Source organism: Gordionus sp. m RMFG-2023, chromosome 2 (assembly GCF_954871325.1).
Source record: "Gordionus sp. m RMFG-2023 chromosome 2, tfGorSpeb1-WG-v2, whole genome shotgun sequence".
NCBI lineage: Eukaryota > Metazoa > Nematomorpha > Gordioida > Chordodea > Parachordodidae > Gordionus > Gordionus sp. m RMFG-2023.
This window is the reverse complement of record NC_088776.1, coordinates 32,298,523-32,315,723: the sequence shown is the minus strand read 5'-3', so window position 1 is coordinate 32,315,723 and position 17,201 is coordinate 32,298,523. Positions and strand designations below refer to the sequence as shown.

General features: G+C 26.6%; 1 protein-coding gene across 6 annotated transcripts in view; it reads right to left on the bottom strand.

The window, feature by feature from the left end:
* Nucleotides 1–15,955, bottom strand: part of LOC135923837 (nucleolar pre-ribosomal-associated protein 1-like) — a 33,755-nt gene extending 17,800 nt beyond the window's left edge. For 2 of the 6 annotated variants that reach the window (XM_065458806.1, XM_065458811.1), the window contains exons 1-11: nt 15,762–15,955; nt 15,672–15,712; nt 7,344–7,506; nt 7,140–7,273; nt 6,732–7,061; nt 4,709–4,805; nt 4,278–4,564; nt 3,155–3,309; nt 2,440–2,653; nt 1,943–2,281; nt 73–1,078 (exon numbers count right to left, since the gene is read on the bottom strand). In XM_065458806.1, the coding sequence (XP_065314878.1) occupies nt 73–1,078; nt 1,943–2,281; nt 2,440–2,653; nt 3,155–3,309; nt 4,278–4,564; nt 4,709–4,805; nt 6,732–7,061; nt 7,140–7,273; nt 7,344–7,503 (2,722 nt within the window). In that variant the 5' untranslated portion in view covers nt 7,504–7,506; nt 15,672–15,712; nt 15,762–15,955. Of the gene's footprint in view, nt 1–72; nt 1,079–1,942; nt 2,282–2,439; nt 2,654–3,154; nt 3,310–4,277; nt 4,565–4,708; nt 4,806–6,630; nt 7,062–7,139; nt 7,274–7,343; nt 7,507–15,671; nt 15,713–15,758 lie in introns of those variants that run through there. The other 4 variants (XM_065458807.1, XM_065458808.1, XM_065458809.1 and 1 more) reach the window with 4 other exon arrangements.
* Between the last annotated feature and the right edge of the window lie 1,246 nt (nt 15,956–17,201).

Genomic DNA, 17,201 nt, shown 5'->3' with positions numbered 1-17,201 from the left:
CCATTTAAAACACATGCTAATGATATCGTGCATTAAAATCATATCCCAATGAATATTTTCACATTCCAATACTGGGCTTATCAATGCATTCAACATCCATTAAAGCATCCATCAAAAATTTAGCCGGTTTATTGTAGAATCTTCGCAAATTTTGTTGCAAAAAGTTATATTCAAAATTGTCCTTCAAGGGAATTTTTGCCAAAAAATCACCAAGTGATATTTCTGAATTGGCTTCAGGTCTCATTATAGTATCAACACAATAACTAGTCACTGCAGGTACGAGATAATGATCAATGATTTTGTCAACGTCGAAATTCGTTTCATTATTCTTCATCGCCTTTAAAACATATTTCCTTTCTTCTAACTCAGTTTTTTCAGTGTGAAATAAGGCAGTAAAAAAGGTTTCAAGAATCCACAAGGATTTGTAATGAGACATATCTTCAAATGCTTGAGACATAATTTTCTGTGTGTTTAACTTTTTGTTAATATAATCAAAAAATTTAATATTTTTAGTCTTAAAGATTTGATAACATGTTGATAGAATAATCCTTACTAATTCATGAACTGGAGTTTTGATCATATTCTTATGACTTTTACAAGTTGTTAAAGTGTTTTTCTTACTATTTCTAGATTCTAGACTATCGTTTATATTATGATCATTTTCATCGACAGAATTATTAGCATCAAGAAATAGATTAGGAAATTTAAATATGGAATATGATAAAACACCAACAAAGTAATGGCACTTTTCGAGAACTTCTACGGTTATACTTATCCAATCCAACAATAATGTAAGTTCTCCAATCTTAAGATCCTTTTTATCCACACTAATTGGGTTGTAAAAATTGGCTAGAGTGCCTAGCTGTTTAACGCAATAATCCAAAAATTTGACAAAGGTCCGTCTAATAACGCGACTTTTCACTGCGATATCTGCATTGAATAGATAACATAAGGCTCGACTGGCCGAAACAAATATACGCAAAAGTAAAGCTATAAGAGGTGACCAGGTGGATTTCTGAGATAGAGATGGGGTTATGAAGTTGAAGAGATTTAAGAGGATGCTTAGATCTGGGAATATCTGATAATTTTAAGGTTTAAGGTTAAATAATTAAAAATTTATATACAATTCAATAAATGAACATTATTTAACCGAGTTATTAAATTTTAATTGTAATTACTTTAAAAATATATAACAAATTGGTAGTGATAATTAACTTGTTATACATTTTTTTGGAAAAATAAATGTAACTAGTTACAATTGAAAAGATGATGTAACTAGTATATTTCTTGAAATGTAACTACCAAAATAACTAGTTAATTCTTAAAAATGTTAAATATATATCTCTTACATCTTCATATGACGATTTCCCATATTCGAAATTACTTTTAGTTAAATATAAAGCCTCAACTCAACTACATAAAGCGCTTCTGTAAAACTTTTATTTAGTCTAAAGCTTATATTTAGAGTAGGCCTACTTAAAAACGAATCAACTATTCGATTGAATACTCAATTGGTTATATCTTAAGCTATGTTAAAATTATTTTAAATATTTGCATATAACAAAATTTTAGAGAATATTACATAATAGATTTTATTTATTACATAATAGATTTTATTTATTATATAAAAATACTTTAGCATAAATAACATTCCTTTATTTAATGATGTATTTATTTTTATTATTTAAAATAAATTTCTAAATGGAGATATTTTATACAGATCATAATATTAAAAATTTTATTGTATAAAAACTCTATTTTTAAAAAATGTAATTTAACAATTACATAAAATATAAGTGATTCTTATGCATATAATGGTATTTAAAATAAAATTTGATAACACTACAAATTTGGCATTATAACACAAAAAAATAGGCATATGATAATAATTAAAAGGAAAACAAATAAAGATTCGGAATATTGTAACGTATATATAATTAACCTGGCACAATCTCTGAACGTATAAATTTCCCAAAGGCACACTTTCCTCCCTGATATTTTCACCTGTTCCTTCTTCCTTATGTCCCTTCGTTTCGTATTCATCTTTAAACTCACTAAGTTCTAGATTTTCTAAAACTTTCAAAGCCCTAATCAAACTGGAATCTAGAAATGCTAACAAGGGCTTAACCACTAGGGCCTCTGGGTCATGTGATAAAGAGGTAGGAGTTAAAAAGTTAAGCACGTGACATTTTATGATATCTGGTATAGAGTAATCCACAAGGGCTGAAAGTGAATTTTGTGTATATTTATAGGGTTTTGGATCAGGTAGACTGTCGTAGAGCTAATATTTGGTAAATATGTATGAAAATTGTAAGAAAGTCATATGAAATTAATTAATTTTCATTTTTATTAAACATTAAAAGAAAATGTATGGAAATAGAAAAGATTCAATATCATATTCCCTTCAAAAAAATTCATTCATAATGTATAGTAACTAACCAATTGTATAAAGTTGAAACAACGATTCCATCTGAGGTTAATCTTGGGTTCTAAATCTTTCTGTAAATTTTGCAAATATATGGGAAATTGTTCGGGACACGCTCTAATTATTCCAACTATTAGATCGGTAGATCGTTTCAAAATATGAATGTTAGTAAACCAAAAAGGAGGTGGAAAATGTCGTAAAAACAGTGTCATATAATGGTTAGAATTTCTATAAAAGAAAGAAATGCAATATTTTGTAAAGATTAAAATTATTTTAATTTTTTTGTAAAGATAAAATAATTATACAATAAATAATAAGCATTGTTATTGAACTATCTTGTGATATTATCGATCTTTATAGATTGTTTTTTTTAAACTAATTTTAGTTTAAAATCTACTAAAGATCTAAATAGAGCCCTACTAGTTGGTCCGAGACCTAGGCTAAATTTTTTTTAAAATATTTCGAGTCAAACCAGGCTCAGGTATAAAAATTTTAAAAGCGAATCGGGCTCTGGCTTGAAAAATATATACAAAATGGTAAAAAAAATAACTTGTTTTATCAAAGTAAAATGACAACTATAATTTATCAGAATTTGTCGCCAAGTCTGGCTCGGATCTAAAATAAAAATATAAGAGAGACTCGGGCCGAAAATTTGTGCAGGACTGGATTAAAAAATATCAAAATTTAATTTTTATCAACATATAATAATAGTTTTTATATTAATCTTGCCTAGTATAAATATTTGATGAATGTTTTCGCTTAAATATGATTCCATATTTGTGCGAAGTAAGCAAGTCTATCATAAATGAATGAACGCAATCTCGGACATTTTTAGTAAGCTCGGGTTCGATAATCTCCTCAGATTGAACTATCGTTTCTTCATTCTGAAATATTAAAGTTTATTTTAGATTTTAATAATTTATAAAATTCGTAGAATAAGAAGTATACAAAAAAAATTTGATTTTTAATAGTGCTGTCAAGGTTAATTTTGAGATCACAATACATTTTCAAAAACTCCATAAATTTATAATATAATAAAGTAAATAATCTATACCCACAAATCTCTTCAACATAATATTTAATTAAACAAAACAAAATACAATCCTAAATAATTGATATTTATCAAATAATTTTAAATGAAAATATTAATAAAACAATATTATAATATAAATAGTGCAATTAATTTTTTCATAAAATTTGGATCTTTATTTGTAATCAACATTTAAAATAGGTGCTAGTTTTTATCAGAAAATAAGTTTCCTTATACAAAATATAATCTTTATATTGAAGCACTTGATGGAGGTGAGATATTATATAATAAATAATAGTTTTCGATGGATCATCATACAAAGCGTGGTTTGTCTCGAACTCGATTTAGCTATATCATGGTTAGGCAGAGGTAACAGATAGTTATTTTTTAATTAAAATATTTTAGAACATTTTTTTCTTGCCTCATTTAGGGCCGGGGATATTTTAAATAAAGAATGAATTATGGGTACAAAAGTTATGTAGTTTTATCATCTTGGAATCTAATAAATCTCAAAGCTTGTCCAAGATACTTTTGGACCCGATTGAGATGTTATTTTTGGAAAAGTATTTATGTCTTACTCTTCATCCTGATTTTGAGCCGTCTATGTCATCATTAATTGAGATATAGAGTTCAAAATTAAATTTGATAGTTAATTTAAAATTATATGAACTATAAAGGCAAATAATAATTCCTTAAATAACATTAAATAAATTCAATTATGATATAATAAAGATTTTTAGTAGTAATATTATGATAAAAATGTAAACTATTAAAAAGTTTTGTAAAACGAAAAAAAGGTATTTTATAATATCAAAAATTTACCATTTTGGGGTAGCCCTCGTGAGTATAAACAATCTTATCCCAGTCACCGTCTTCTTTCCAGAAATAAAGCATTCCTAGGTGGAGTAAAGTCGAAACGTTAAAAATATTCACTTTGACAGTTTTGCTAACACCGTTAAAATTTTCCTTATTAACATTTTCTTCTAATGTGTCGTTGCCAATTTTGTAAGAATTGAAAGTGATGAGCTTTTGATGTAGGACGGATATGAGCATTATTATATTTTGAGCCGTGTCTTTGTAAAGTTCCGGGAAAAAGGATTGAATAAATCCTATTGATTTAGAAATATGCAAATATAGACCATTTTAAATATCATAGTCAACATTTATTTCATTAATCAATGAAAAATTATAATTTCATATAAATATTAAAACCATTAAAAAAGTTAATAATTTATAAAAATATTTGAATGTACTGTGTTTAGTGGAAATTTCTTTGATGATTTCAAAATCGCCAACCAGATAAAAGGATGCGAAAAACCGTATTAAGCAACTCCTGATTTCTAAATTGGACTAGAGAAAAAATAGAACTAAAATGTTTAAACTAAAAAGTATGAACATCGCCAGAATAAAGACTGGTAAGATACTATATTTGCCAATGATCAGATGATTCTTGTGCAAATAATGATTTTTAACTTATTTGTGATGATTATACCTTAAGTTTTTGTTAAATATTTGTTATCTTTAATAAAACAATAAAATCTGGTAAGTATATTTTTTTAGCATTTCCTTATGTCTATTATCTTCACAATGTTCCATGGACCTTCTTCTTGTTCCAATTCGCCCTGGACCTATTTAAAATCGAATATTGGATAATTTGTATTCGATTTGCATTGTCCATAAATTATATTAATATTTAAATTAAATAATTTTGAACTAAAAGAGTTTTATAAAAATATAGTAAAACTATTCTAATAAATTTCTTTTAATTTTTTTAAATATATATAAATTTCGATAGCTAATAATTTGGACCAAAATATATTTTTAAATATGAATTACGATTTCATTTATATTTCTAGGGTATAAAATATTGATTCAGAATAAGAGATAAACATCCTAAAATGTGCATAAAGATAAAATTCAAAAAATGTGAAAAATCGTTTTTACAATTGCGTAAGGAAAAATAATCAATGATAAAATATATGTAATAATTTTTTATAATATTTAACCTATTTAACATTTCAAAACTAATTATATTAACAATTTCAAACCAATAATTTAATTTAGTATTCGTATTTGTTACTATTCAATTCATTTTAAAATAGGCCTAATTTGTCTATTCTCTTTCTTATTCGTGTTGAAAATGTAAAATTAAAAAAATTAGATGAGTTAGAGCTATAGTTTTCGAGATTAGTTTTTAGAAAAAAAAGATAATAATTATGTAATTTATTGAAAGCAAAGACCTGCTCCAGTTAGGAGTGACCTGGGTCGCAATAAATTAGTAGTGCGTTCAGCCTTGATCTCATTATGTTTAAAATTATATTTATTCTGTTCGCATCAGGTTAAAAAAAAATCCAGCCCACTCTATCCAGAAAATTGTTAATTAGCCAGTTATTACAAATTAAAAAACGTCATTAATTCACCGATTTCATCTAGGGATTATTTTAAAATATATACAATATATGATGGTTTTGTACAATTATTTTTTTCAGGCAGTACGGTCCAGTCCGCGAATCTAATATATATCTTAAACAATTATTCATTTTTAAAATTTTTGTCTGTTTAAGTTTAAAAAATGAGTATGATTTCTCCACCAATGATAAATATCCTTGACCAACTAATTAGACCGAAATATCTAGGGAAATATAATAATTAATATTTTGGTCTTAGGACAGGGCTAATATTTAAACCATGATGCTACGGCCAGGCTTGAGCCATGGGTTAGCCTTTCAGGAATTTAGACATTTAAATATTAACGATAATTTTCTAAAATGTTAAACAATACTTAGCTATTTAATATAACATAAAAGTTAGGGGCATATTTTCATACATAATTATCCCAAAAAATTCCCCCAACAACAATTTTATATGTAAATAACTTGCTTTACCTTTTAATTATCTCCAAATATATTTTAATAAAATATTCTAAAAGTTCTATTGATTAATTCTCAATTGTATTTAACCAGTAATTGCAAGATTGGTTAACATAATTTTTACACGATCGGGTAATTTTTCTTATTTTCCCTGGTTTTGCATATTATATTCAAAGCAAAATTTTGCCTTGCTTGATAAAAGAAAATAATTATTTTTGTGAACATCAAAATTATTTAATCAGTGTTGTCCAAAATATTGATTTAGACCCTTTTATAAATCAAGATTTTAGCCAAAAAATAATCACCTAAGCTTCTAAATTTCGCATTTAGACGGCAGAGGCTTGTACCCCTTTTGACCAAATCGAAAGGCTTATGTAATATTTTCTTCATAAAATAAACTTTTAACTTTTTGATAACTAGCGTATAGCAAATTGTTAAAGTTATTGTTCTGAAAATTTATTTGTATCAGGGCTTCCTTCGCTATAAATTTGTTTTGAGTCACGATTGAAACCAGCAATTTTAAGGCAGAAGATAAATTATCAATTTGAGATGGTGTATGCCCACTATCAGTTTTCAACATTATGTCAAATATGGTTGATTTGTGATTCCTTAACAAATTTTTGGACAAGACATTTCCATAAGACTTAACTCTGTGATAAGCATCTAGGTCTGATTGGTCATTAAATGAAGCTACGTGTAACAATAACTTTTCCATAACTGTGAAGACAAGATAAATCTTTAAAAAATAAAATATTTATTTCTAATTGAGTGGAAAATGAATGAAATCTATTTTAAATAATTTTTTATATAAAACTTCTCTCTTTTTTCTATGTTTAGCATCAAGTAACAAATTAAGCAAATAAGACTCATTTCTAGTCTCTAATATATAATCTTGAGCAAATTGAGATATATCAAATTTTTGTGAATATAGAATCATTTTTTCCAGTCCTATACATATAAAAATTGAAAATATATATATTGATATTAAAATAACAATATTCCTACAATTATTAATAACCTTGAAAAGTAAGTTGAGGATCTTTAAGATAATAATTAAAAAGTTCAACATTGAAGGTGGCATCTATTTCTTTGATATCATCATCTTTATGAATTTGTTCATCTAAATCAGAATATTTAACCCTTTTTGAAGAACGTATCCCTAGCTTCTTTGTTGTCATAACCTATAATAATATTAAAAATCTATATGTTAATTAAATATTATTTTTTTTAAAAAAATACATGTTACAGGTCAAACTAAACACAAATTATTGGAACAGGGGGGTGGGGGCAGTGGCCCCTATAACGGGAGGGGGTCTGAAGCAACTGCTTCAGTAAATTTGAGTGGGGGTACTTTTTTTAAAATTTAAATTTTCTTTATTATTTAATTCTTTTACTGTTTTGTTACATCCATCATGATTAAGTGATTTCTGGTTTATAAATGTAATAATAAGACCGCCCCCCCCCAACTTAATATTTAATTTAATATATATTGACGAAACTTTTTCTACTTATTTTTTTAAGCATAATATGAATAGATAGTAGTATTCATATTTATATTTAAATATCTTATCTTCCCTCCCTCCCTTTTCTTAAAAATCAAATGATCCCATCAATATTGTTGGAAAAAGAATTGACAAATTTATAATTGATAAAAATCTAGAATTAGGAGCTCTTCAACCTACACATTATTTATTCCCCTAAGATAATAATAATAAAAACAGATCCTTTAATGAAAGCTTTTATGAAAAAACTAATATTGACAATAGCAAAATTGCTAGAAATTGGATTACTTATCGTATTAAAATGAATAAAGTTTTTACTTAACATGTCTCTTATTTGGAGGTCCACACACAAATTCAAAATGGACATGTGAAGGTCTAGATAAATGGCAGAATATTAATAGTGATATTATTCTGCATGAATCTTTAACCGTTCTATCATAAGAATTATAATAAGATGTTTAGATTATTTAATATCTCGTAACCAAGCTTTCTGGGGGAATAGGCAACAAGAATACAATATGATGGCCCTTATTAAGCTTATTGCAGATTCTGAACCTGTAGTAAAAATGTATACAACAAAATGAAGAAAGAAAAAGGGATAAAAACGAAATTATATTCAAATCTATTAGCATTTAATAACATAAATATTCTCATTGAAACCATGAAAAATATGGTTATAAAAAAAATTCTGATACGCTGAAGCCTGTTGAAAGTCTGATTGACATATATTGTACGGGAAATACCACAGATCTCGATATTAAGCATAATAAAATATCCAAAATTGGCTCGATGAATTTACCCCTTGAATTTCTAGTTGGGCAAAGTTATGATGACGCCTCAAACATGCGTGGAAGAATCCATGGTGTGCAGGTCTTGACTAGAGCAGAGGCGCCAAAGGCAGCTTTTATTTGGTGTTATTGTCATCGATTAAATTTAATTATTGTTCAATTATGCCAATCAATTAAAGAACTTCGAAATGTTCTAGGAATACTAGATGAGATTTATATCTATTTTAATGGTGTAAAAAGATATGAGGTACTCAAAAAATGTCAGTGTAATGATCTGAAAAAATCGCAACAATTTCTACGCATCTAATCTACCACTCGGAAATAGTACCTAATTTATTTAGATTTAAAATGTTTTTTCATTTAGAAGCTGGATATCGTCATATAAAGCTATTGTATATTTTTTTCTACTTTATGATGCCTTGAGAGCAGTTTTAACAAATTTAAAGGATTCTGAAGATCCTGCCACTTCCACTATGGCTAGTGCTATAGTCTTTAGAATAGAAAAATTTGATTTTATCTTATCACTTTGTGTTTTGAATAAATATTGTTGATAACAAGTTTGGCTTGTACAAAATTGCAAACCATTTTGAAGGATATAGGGTTTGCAATAAATCAAATTCAATTAGCAAATGATTGCTTAATTAATTTGAGAAGTATATTATAAATTATTGTCTTAATTATTTTTTAATTTAATAGATAATAACACTGAATTTTTGGATCTTTTTTCAAAGGCACAAGATTTTACGAAGGAGAGAAATATCTACCTTTTGATTTTGAAAGTTCTAGACTTCAAACATTACAATCCAAAAAGCAGAGGTATATATACTTTCATCATTTAATATAGAAATTTTTTTAGCTTTAAAATAGGTGTGTTTTATGCTGCATTTCCTACAACCTGTACTGCCGAAAGTGTCAGTAAAATTAAATTAATTAAAACAAGACTTCGTAGTACCATGAAAGATTCATTTCTCAAGCATTTAACCATATTATCAATGGAAAAAAATTTATTTAAACAATCATAAAATAATTATCATTTTTTCGAGGGGGGGGGGAATACTTTTTTTTGGGGGGGGGGGGTTATTCTGCTTAATTCACTCAGAAAGTGTAGGAGCCACTGGGTGGGGGTGCAAACTTTTTAAAAAATGGTCTAAAAAATCAAAAAATTTTACCTATCTTATACTAGAAGAAAATAAAGAGTCAGTTTTCTGTTTTAATTGATTTAAATCAACACAAGATATAATATATATAGTAGCATTATTTTAAATATTTTAGAATAAAATATAAAAATTACATAATGTAAAAAATGATTTAGAGTCTTAGCAAAATTAAAGCGAATTTTAAAAATCGTTGCATTTTCTTTTTTATAGAAGAATGATTTAAACAAGGGGCGTAAAATTTTTTTACAAAGAGAGAAATAAAAAATATATTAGACTCCCCTCCTATAGTTAGGTCACTGTATTATCACATGTCTAATTAATAATGCTAAATATATTTCGAGCTTCAAGTAAAAAAATTGCAGCCTGATATTATAACACTTAGAAATTTACTATCTAAAACAAGGAAAACAAGTGAAAAATGTCCGGGTTGTATTTATTTATTTTTCACCTAAATTTTAAACCATTTGACGATTTTAAATTTGATTTAACCAGAAATGTGTTCGAAAATGTTTAGAGTACTCGCATTTTGGATTTCAGAGAATTTTGATAAGAACTTTTGAACTAGTCTCAATTTATACTTTCACTCATATTTGTCCGTATCTTGGCATTTTTAATAAGATACTTATCTTTATATTACCGGCCCGGATTTCTTTAAAAAATATTTCTCGGCCCAGCCTAGGTTTTATATTTTCAGGCCCGCCCAGGATTTTTCAAAAATATATTCTATTTATTTTTAATTTTTATAGCTAATAATGACGATTTAAGATATTCTGTTTTAAAATATAAGGCATGGTCCGTATTTTTTTTAAAAAAAATCTTAAGACCAACCTAGGTATTTAATTTTTTTTTTTTAATATTTAACAAATTAAAATACAGCCCAGTCCAGGCCTGCAGATCTCTGATTTTAATCAATATATAAATTTATATAAGATGAAAAAAAAACTAAAATTTTACCATTCATAGTAATAAGCAATCATATATTCACTAAAACAAATTTCCGCTCCAATATTTCAGGTGAACTTATATTATCAAAAACTATTACTAATTTATAAACTTCAAATTGAGTTAATACAAATAGTATACTCCACTCATGAGACTAGTGTTTTTAAACGGCTCGATTTAGCAGATTTTAAATTAAGATTTCTGCAAAAATAATATTATGCAAGCTTCCTAATTTCATTAATAGATTACCAAGCCTTTCCGTAATCTATGAGAAGAGAAAAATATCAAGGCTTGCGTTCATTTTTTGGCTAAACTAATTTGGCTAAAAATTGGTTTAGCCGAGCTGTTTAACAACACTAAATGATATAATATGTAAAGCAAATCAATTATATTATATATAATAAATTTAAATATTATATTTTTTTGAGGAATCATTATCCATATGCACGTAATAATCTATATACATATACTATAAAAAAGATAAGACAAAAGGTCAGTAAATATTGTAGATAAAATAAAATATTTTAATAAGGCTGGTTAATCGATCCTTTTAAAAGGATCGAATCCCGATCATGATCTTTTCAAAAAAAGGATAGAAATATAGGATGGAATTTTTTAAAAAGGGATCATGATAATTTTCAAATTGCAGTAGAAATTTGGTATTTTGCAGGTGAAATATAAAAATTGCGGTAGAAATATAAAAATTGCGGTAGAGATATAAAAATTTCTAAAAAAAGTTCTTATAATTACTTTATATAAATATTAAAAAAGTCGGTAACGTTTTATAATTTCAAAATAAGTAACATTTTTCAAAATAACTTCTTCATGGCGGTATAATTCACCTACAATTGATGACGTGGTTATGATATTTACAAATGTAAATAGAGATCCTCCCTTTAAACGAAATATAAAAGTGTATCCTAGATCTAATGGGAATAATTTCGTAATCCTTAACGCGTTAAGTCTTAATTTAAATTCACTATTTCCTTATGGAGATCCTTGTTGGGATTCTAATATGATTGCTGAAGGGTTTGAAAATTCTGAACGTTCAAAAATATTTAAGTTACAATTTAAAATTGCCCATTTCGCGGTTAGGCAAAATCTTTTTAACTTTCTTCTTAATGCTGGGAGACTAACTCACAATATATTGTAAAGACGGGACATCATACTTTTCTCCCTTGAATCAGAAATTAAGCATATCTTATAAGGTGTGATCCACAAATTTATCTTTTTTCCGAAATTTATTATTATAAAATATATTAATGAAGTATATATTTAATACCGTCAACCCCGTCATTTTTGATGGGTTATCAGCTAGTCTATTTATAATCAAAACGAGCATTTAGTAATAAAAAAATTTCTAAATTATTATATTCAAATATCCACGTTCTTTTAATAAGAACACTTTTAGCTTTACTAAACAAGTGCTTCGCAAGAGCGCTTAATGGCAAAGGTTTTATATTCAATAAATTTTATTTTAATTTACATAAGTATTACAATAATTAATCGAATCATTATTTGAATAAAAAAATTTATTAAGAAAAAACGCATTTTGTGAAGAATTTTCTAATGAAAGTACTAATTTCATCTATGCAATCATTTGAATTAGCATCTGCATATGGTTCCTACAGGTTTTCCAAATGGGTAATTAACATTTCTTTTACAACAGAGCATCCACATTAATAGATACGATCAATATAACTTTAAACGAAATTGGAATCTCTCCTATTAAGAAAAAAAAACTGCAAAAAATTATCCAAAAGCAAAAATATCAAAAGCGATTTCAGATATAATAATTAACAATCCAAAATCGGATACAAAAGACAATAATGATATACTCAATAATATGAAATTACAATATCCTAATTTATATAAAAATAAAAAATATCTATTGCTGACCATGCCTCCTAATTGGAGCGCAAATAAAATAAAACGGAAATTCAACGCTACATGTCATATGGCATATAATTCCAAAATCATTTTAGAATAAAAGTGGATTCTTTCAACAAATCGAAAGCCTGCAAAATATCTCAATCAAAAAAGAGTGGATAATGTTTAAAATTTTTTTTGCAGTGATGAAGTTAATAGAAGGGTATTACCAGAAAAAAAAGATTGCAGATCTATCATTGAAAAGGAGGAACGAGTGAACGCTCAAAAAAGGTTATTTAAAAGAAATATATAATCATTTTAAGGAGAGTAATTCGAACATAACAATTGGATTTTCGAAATTTGCTAGCTTAAGACAAAAAAATTGTATATTAACAGGGGTTAGCGGAACACATACGTGTATGCGTTTGTAGCATATACCAGAATATTAATCTTATGATTTTAGAATGTGAATTAGCAACTTTGATTAAAAATGGTGAGGATATATTAACAACTCATAGAGATGTTATAAGCAGAATGATTTGCAATCCCTCGTTACCCATCTATTATTTTTGATGACTGCAACGAGTTTACTGGCTCGGGACTTTTAAAAGAACTCATCGAAAATTATTTTAAAAAAGTGATATAGCACTTGTTACGTTTAAACAGTGAGCTACGGGATAAAAAACTCTGGAGACTATTTCTCAATCTTTAGACGAATTTATTTTTTCGATAAAATGAATATCCTCATACGCCATTTATTTATTTGTGAAGAACAAAATTCATCACAATAACCTCAAAAATAGTTTAGAAAATAATCACTATCTAATTATTTGTAACTTTTCGAAAAATTATTCCTTTATTGTCCAAAACGTAGTTCAGGGTTATCATTGGACAACTTCGCAAATTACGTTGCACCCATTTTCAATTTATAGGAGATCAAATAAACAACCTAAGTTTTGTGGTAATATCGGAATCCTTAGTTCATAAGACTATTTCATTTATTCCAACCGCATTTGATTCATTTTTTTAAAAAAATTCGACACCACCAAAAAAAATTCACTACTCTGATGGTTCAACAACACAATATAAAAATAGGAAAAACTTGATCAATGTTTGTTACAATGAAATCGATTTTGGTGTTCAGGCAGAATGACATTTTTTCCTACGGCACATGATAAAAGTGCCTGCGACGGCATAGGCGGCACAGTAAAAAAGTTAGTTGCCAAGGCAAGCTTACAAAGACCTTATATTAATCAAATAAATACACCTTAACAATTTTATAAATATGCGAAAGAGCATATAAAAGGTATAAATTTTTCTTATACCACCATATCAGAGCCTGAGGAAGAAGAGATAAGGCTAAGTGAGAGATTTAGCAAATCTATCTCAATTCCTGGGACACAAAAAACTCACGCAGTGTTTCCGATTGGTTTAACTAAGCTCAACACTAAAATATATTCTAATTCGCAGACATTTATTGTTGAGAATATAGTATATCCATGTGAGGATCTTTTGATTGAGGATCTGTTAATAGATGCGATTAGAGGATATGTAACCTGTGTGTATGAAAACGATTGGTGGTTAGGATTTGTATAAGAAGTGAATGTAATTTGAGATGAAATAAAAATTAATTTTCTTCACCCTAAAATGACCAGCAAATTTTTTGTTTATCCAGCAGCATATGATACCCTCATACCAAAATTTAATATTTAAACAATAATTAGCCCATCAACGGTTATGTACATATAATTTAAACAAAATTATCGTGGCGTCAAAAAAACTAAGATAATATCAATCTTTCATGAATTTTAATTCATCTATTATATTTACAAGATTATAATAAAATAATTTTAAGAAAATTAAAATTTTTTACAAGAAAAAAATGATTATGAGCGCAGCTAAATAATCTCATTTCATGATTTTAATGCTGAAAATCTTATTTTTATTTTTAAAAATGGGAAAAAGTTTTAAAAAATAATAATCTTAGCAAAACGCGTTATATTATAAAGAAGCGCCATCTATTTTTGAAAAAAATAGTTATTTTTTAATTTTTTAAATCGTAATAACTAAAAACCTATGGCTGTCCCAAGTTTAAATTTTTTTATGAATAGATATATTAGTGAATAAGAAAATATTAAACTTAAAAAAAATTGGAAAGCGAAACACCTAGAGTTTTAATGTTTAGAATTTATAATGTAAATAAAAACCGCAACAATATTATTTAAAAAAAATTAAGGCCAGTTACAAAATAACATATCATTTTTATTTTTAGCATCATTATTTTTTAACTTATCTCAAATTTTAAAAAATTGTATTTTTTAAAAAATGGTCATTTTTGGCACTTTTGACCATGAGTACTAGGAGGCTAAAATTTTAGATTTGATGCTTTTTAATGATATCCTCTTAGTATGCAAAATTTTATCAAAATTAAAAAGGTTGGTCCAGAGAGTTATCGATTTGGTATGTAATTACCCAACTCTGTATTAGATAATATAAAAACTTTTATGATTTGCTACAAAATATTTATATTTATATAAATAAAAATAAACATTAGAAATTGAAAAAGTAATTTAGCAATTCTCTGTTAATAATATTCATCAAAATTTGCTTATTTTTATCTACCAATAATATTTAATGGCAGTTTAAAATAACATTGCTACTTGAACATTGTAATCATAATTTTCACTGAAAGCACCAAATAAATGAATAAATGGATACTCCATCATCTCAAAAGAGAATACCAGTTTGGTAAATTCTTGACCACTATTTGAGAGTAATTTATTATTCTGTTAGGGCCAATTTAATTGTAGAGGATTGTGGTACCTCTGTAAAAATTAATAGTTTATTGAGAAGGCAGAAATAGATATAGTGGCAATTAGTTTAAACAAATATTGGCAAGAAGTTCTTTTTAAAAATATTATAAATTACATGAGTAAATATACTATCAACAATTTGGAGAGGAAATAAATTATTATATATAATTGATGAGTGAGTGTTAATTACTAAAATAAATAAACAGAGGGAAATAGCAATCATGTTATCTAAATATAATAAATTATAAATAAATTGTGATATTATATAGCTATACTTTAATGTGTTTAAAGTTCGAGCGATTGATGAATGATAATTCTAGTGAAAGATATTGAGATGCAAATTAAAGTATATAAATACAAACTACTTGTAAGAGAATGATTTCCAAATATGAAGCTGGTATTATTAATATATTGTTTATTTTAAATTTTAATATAATAAATGTGTTATATGTATAATATTGCAAAGCTATTTTGTATAGTTGATTTTATTTTAGTCTATGGCTGTTAACGAATATATATTAAAACTGTGTGAAATTCATGTGAAATTATGTGATTTAAATATCCAACCGCACCCAATGAGGCAATACCATGTCATAAATATGTGAAATATTATCTGTCACCCGCTACATGTTTTTGACGGATTTACAACATGTATATCAAAAGATATGTTAGAATGTCAGCTATAATATGTTTTCGCTTGAATAAAATAGCATGTGGAATGGTAGAAGATTTGTGAGCGTAAGAAAGTTCTTGTGCCAATAACTTAAAGATCTAAACAGTGCTAAAAATAAAAGGCATACTCATATATCCTCATATATCAATTAATATAGTTTAAAGCAGCGTCTACATGAGTGGGGGTGGGAGGTGTTAGGGGGTAGGAACCATTTGCTTCTTCCTATTATTTGAAGAAGGTAGGTGTAATAAATTGTATTTATTATCTAAATGTAATAAATATATACAGTCAAAACCGCTTAAGTGCAAATACTTTCGAATAAATGCGCCATTTCCTTAAAATCTACAATGGTATAATGTTAAAATATATTTTTAAATGTTAATGAGTTCATTGCGAAAAATCGGTTAATTGCTAAAAATTTTAAGTCCTGTTTATATGTCAACAACGTCTTTTATCGGATAAGTGCGAAGCGACGATTTTTAAATTGGAGATTAGGGCTAAATATTTAAAAAATTATTATTGAATTACAATTGGTATCATAGGCGTAGCCAGGATTTTCCTAAATGGGGGATGGGATTTAAACGTCCACCCCAAAATAGGCGGGCCTTCGGCAGGGATACCTTAATCTATATATAGTAAAATATTTTAATAAAAAATAAGCCTGGAACAAATATGAAATATATTTTTATTAGTTTATATATAATATAATAAATTATTTGTATATAGATTAATATAAAAGCATGGCATTAATTTATTCCAAACAAGTATAAGAAATTTATTTATAAAAAGTAAGTAGTCATATAGTTGATATTCCTCTATTATATGGAATTGGTCACAAAATACTAGGTAAAATTCCCCTTTTACAGACATATTTGACGTTAGAGAATATATCAAAGTTAATATTTTAACAAATTTTACTAATCAATGCTCTTGATAATAAATATAGCAACAATTTGCATTCAATTATTAACGCCATCTATTAAAAGCTGATTGATATTAAAAATTAATCTTTATATTATTCATACAATGTCTTTAAAAGATATTTTATGTTTTCTATAAAATATATAATTCGTTATATTGGTAAAAATTATTTGATTGTCATATGATAATTGATAAAATTAGGTATACTGTA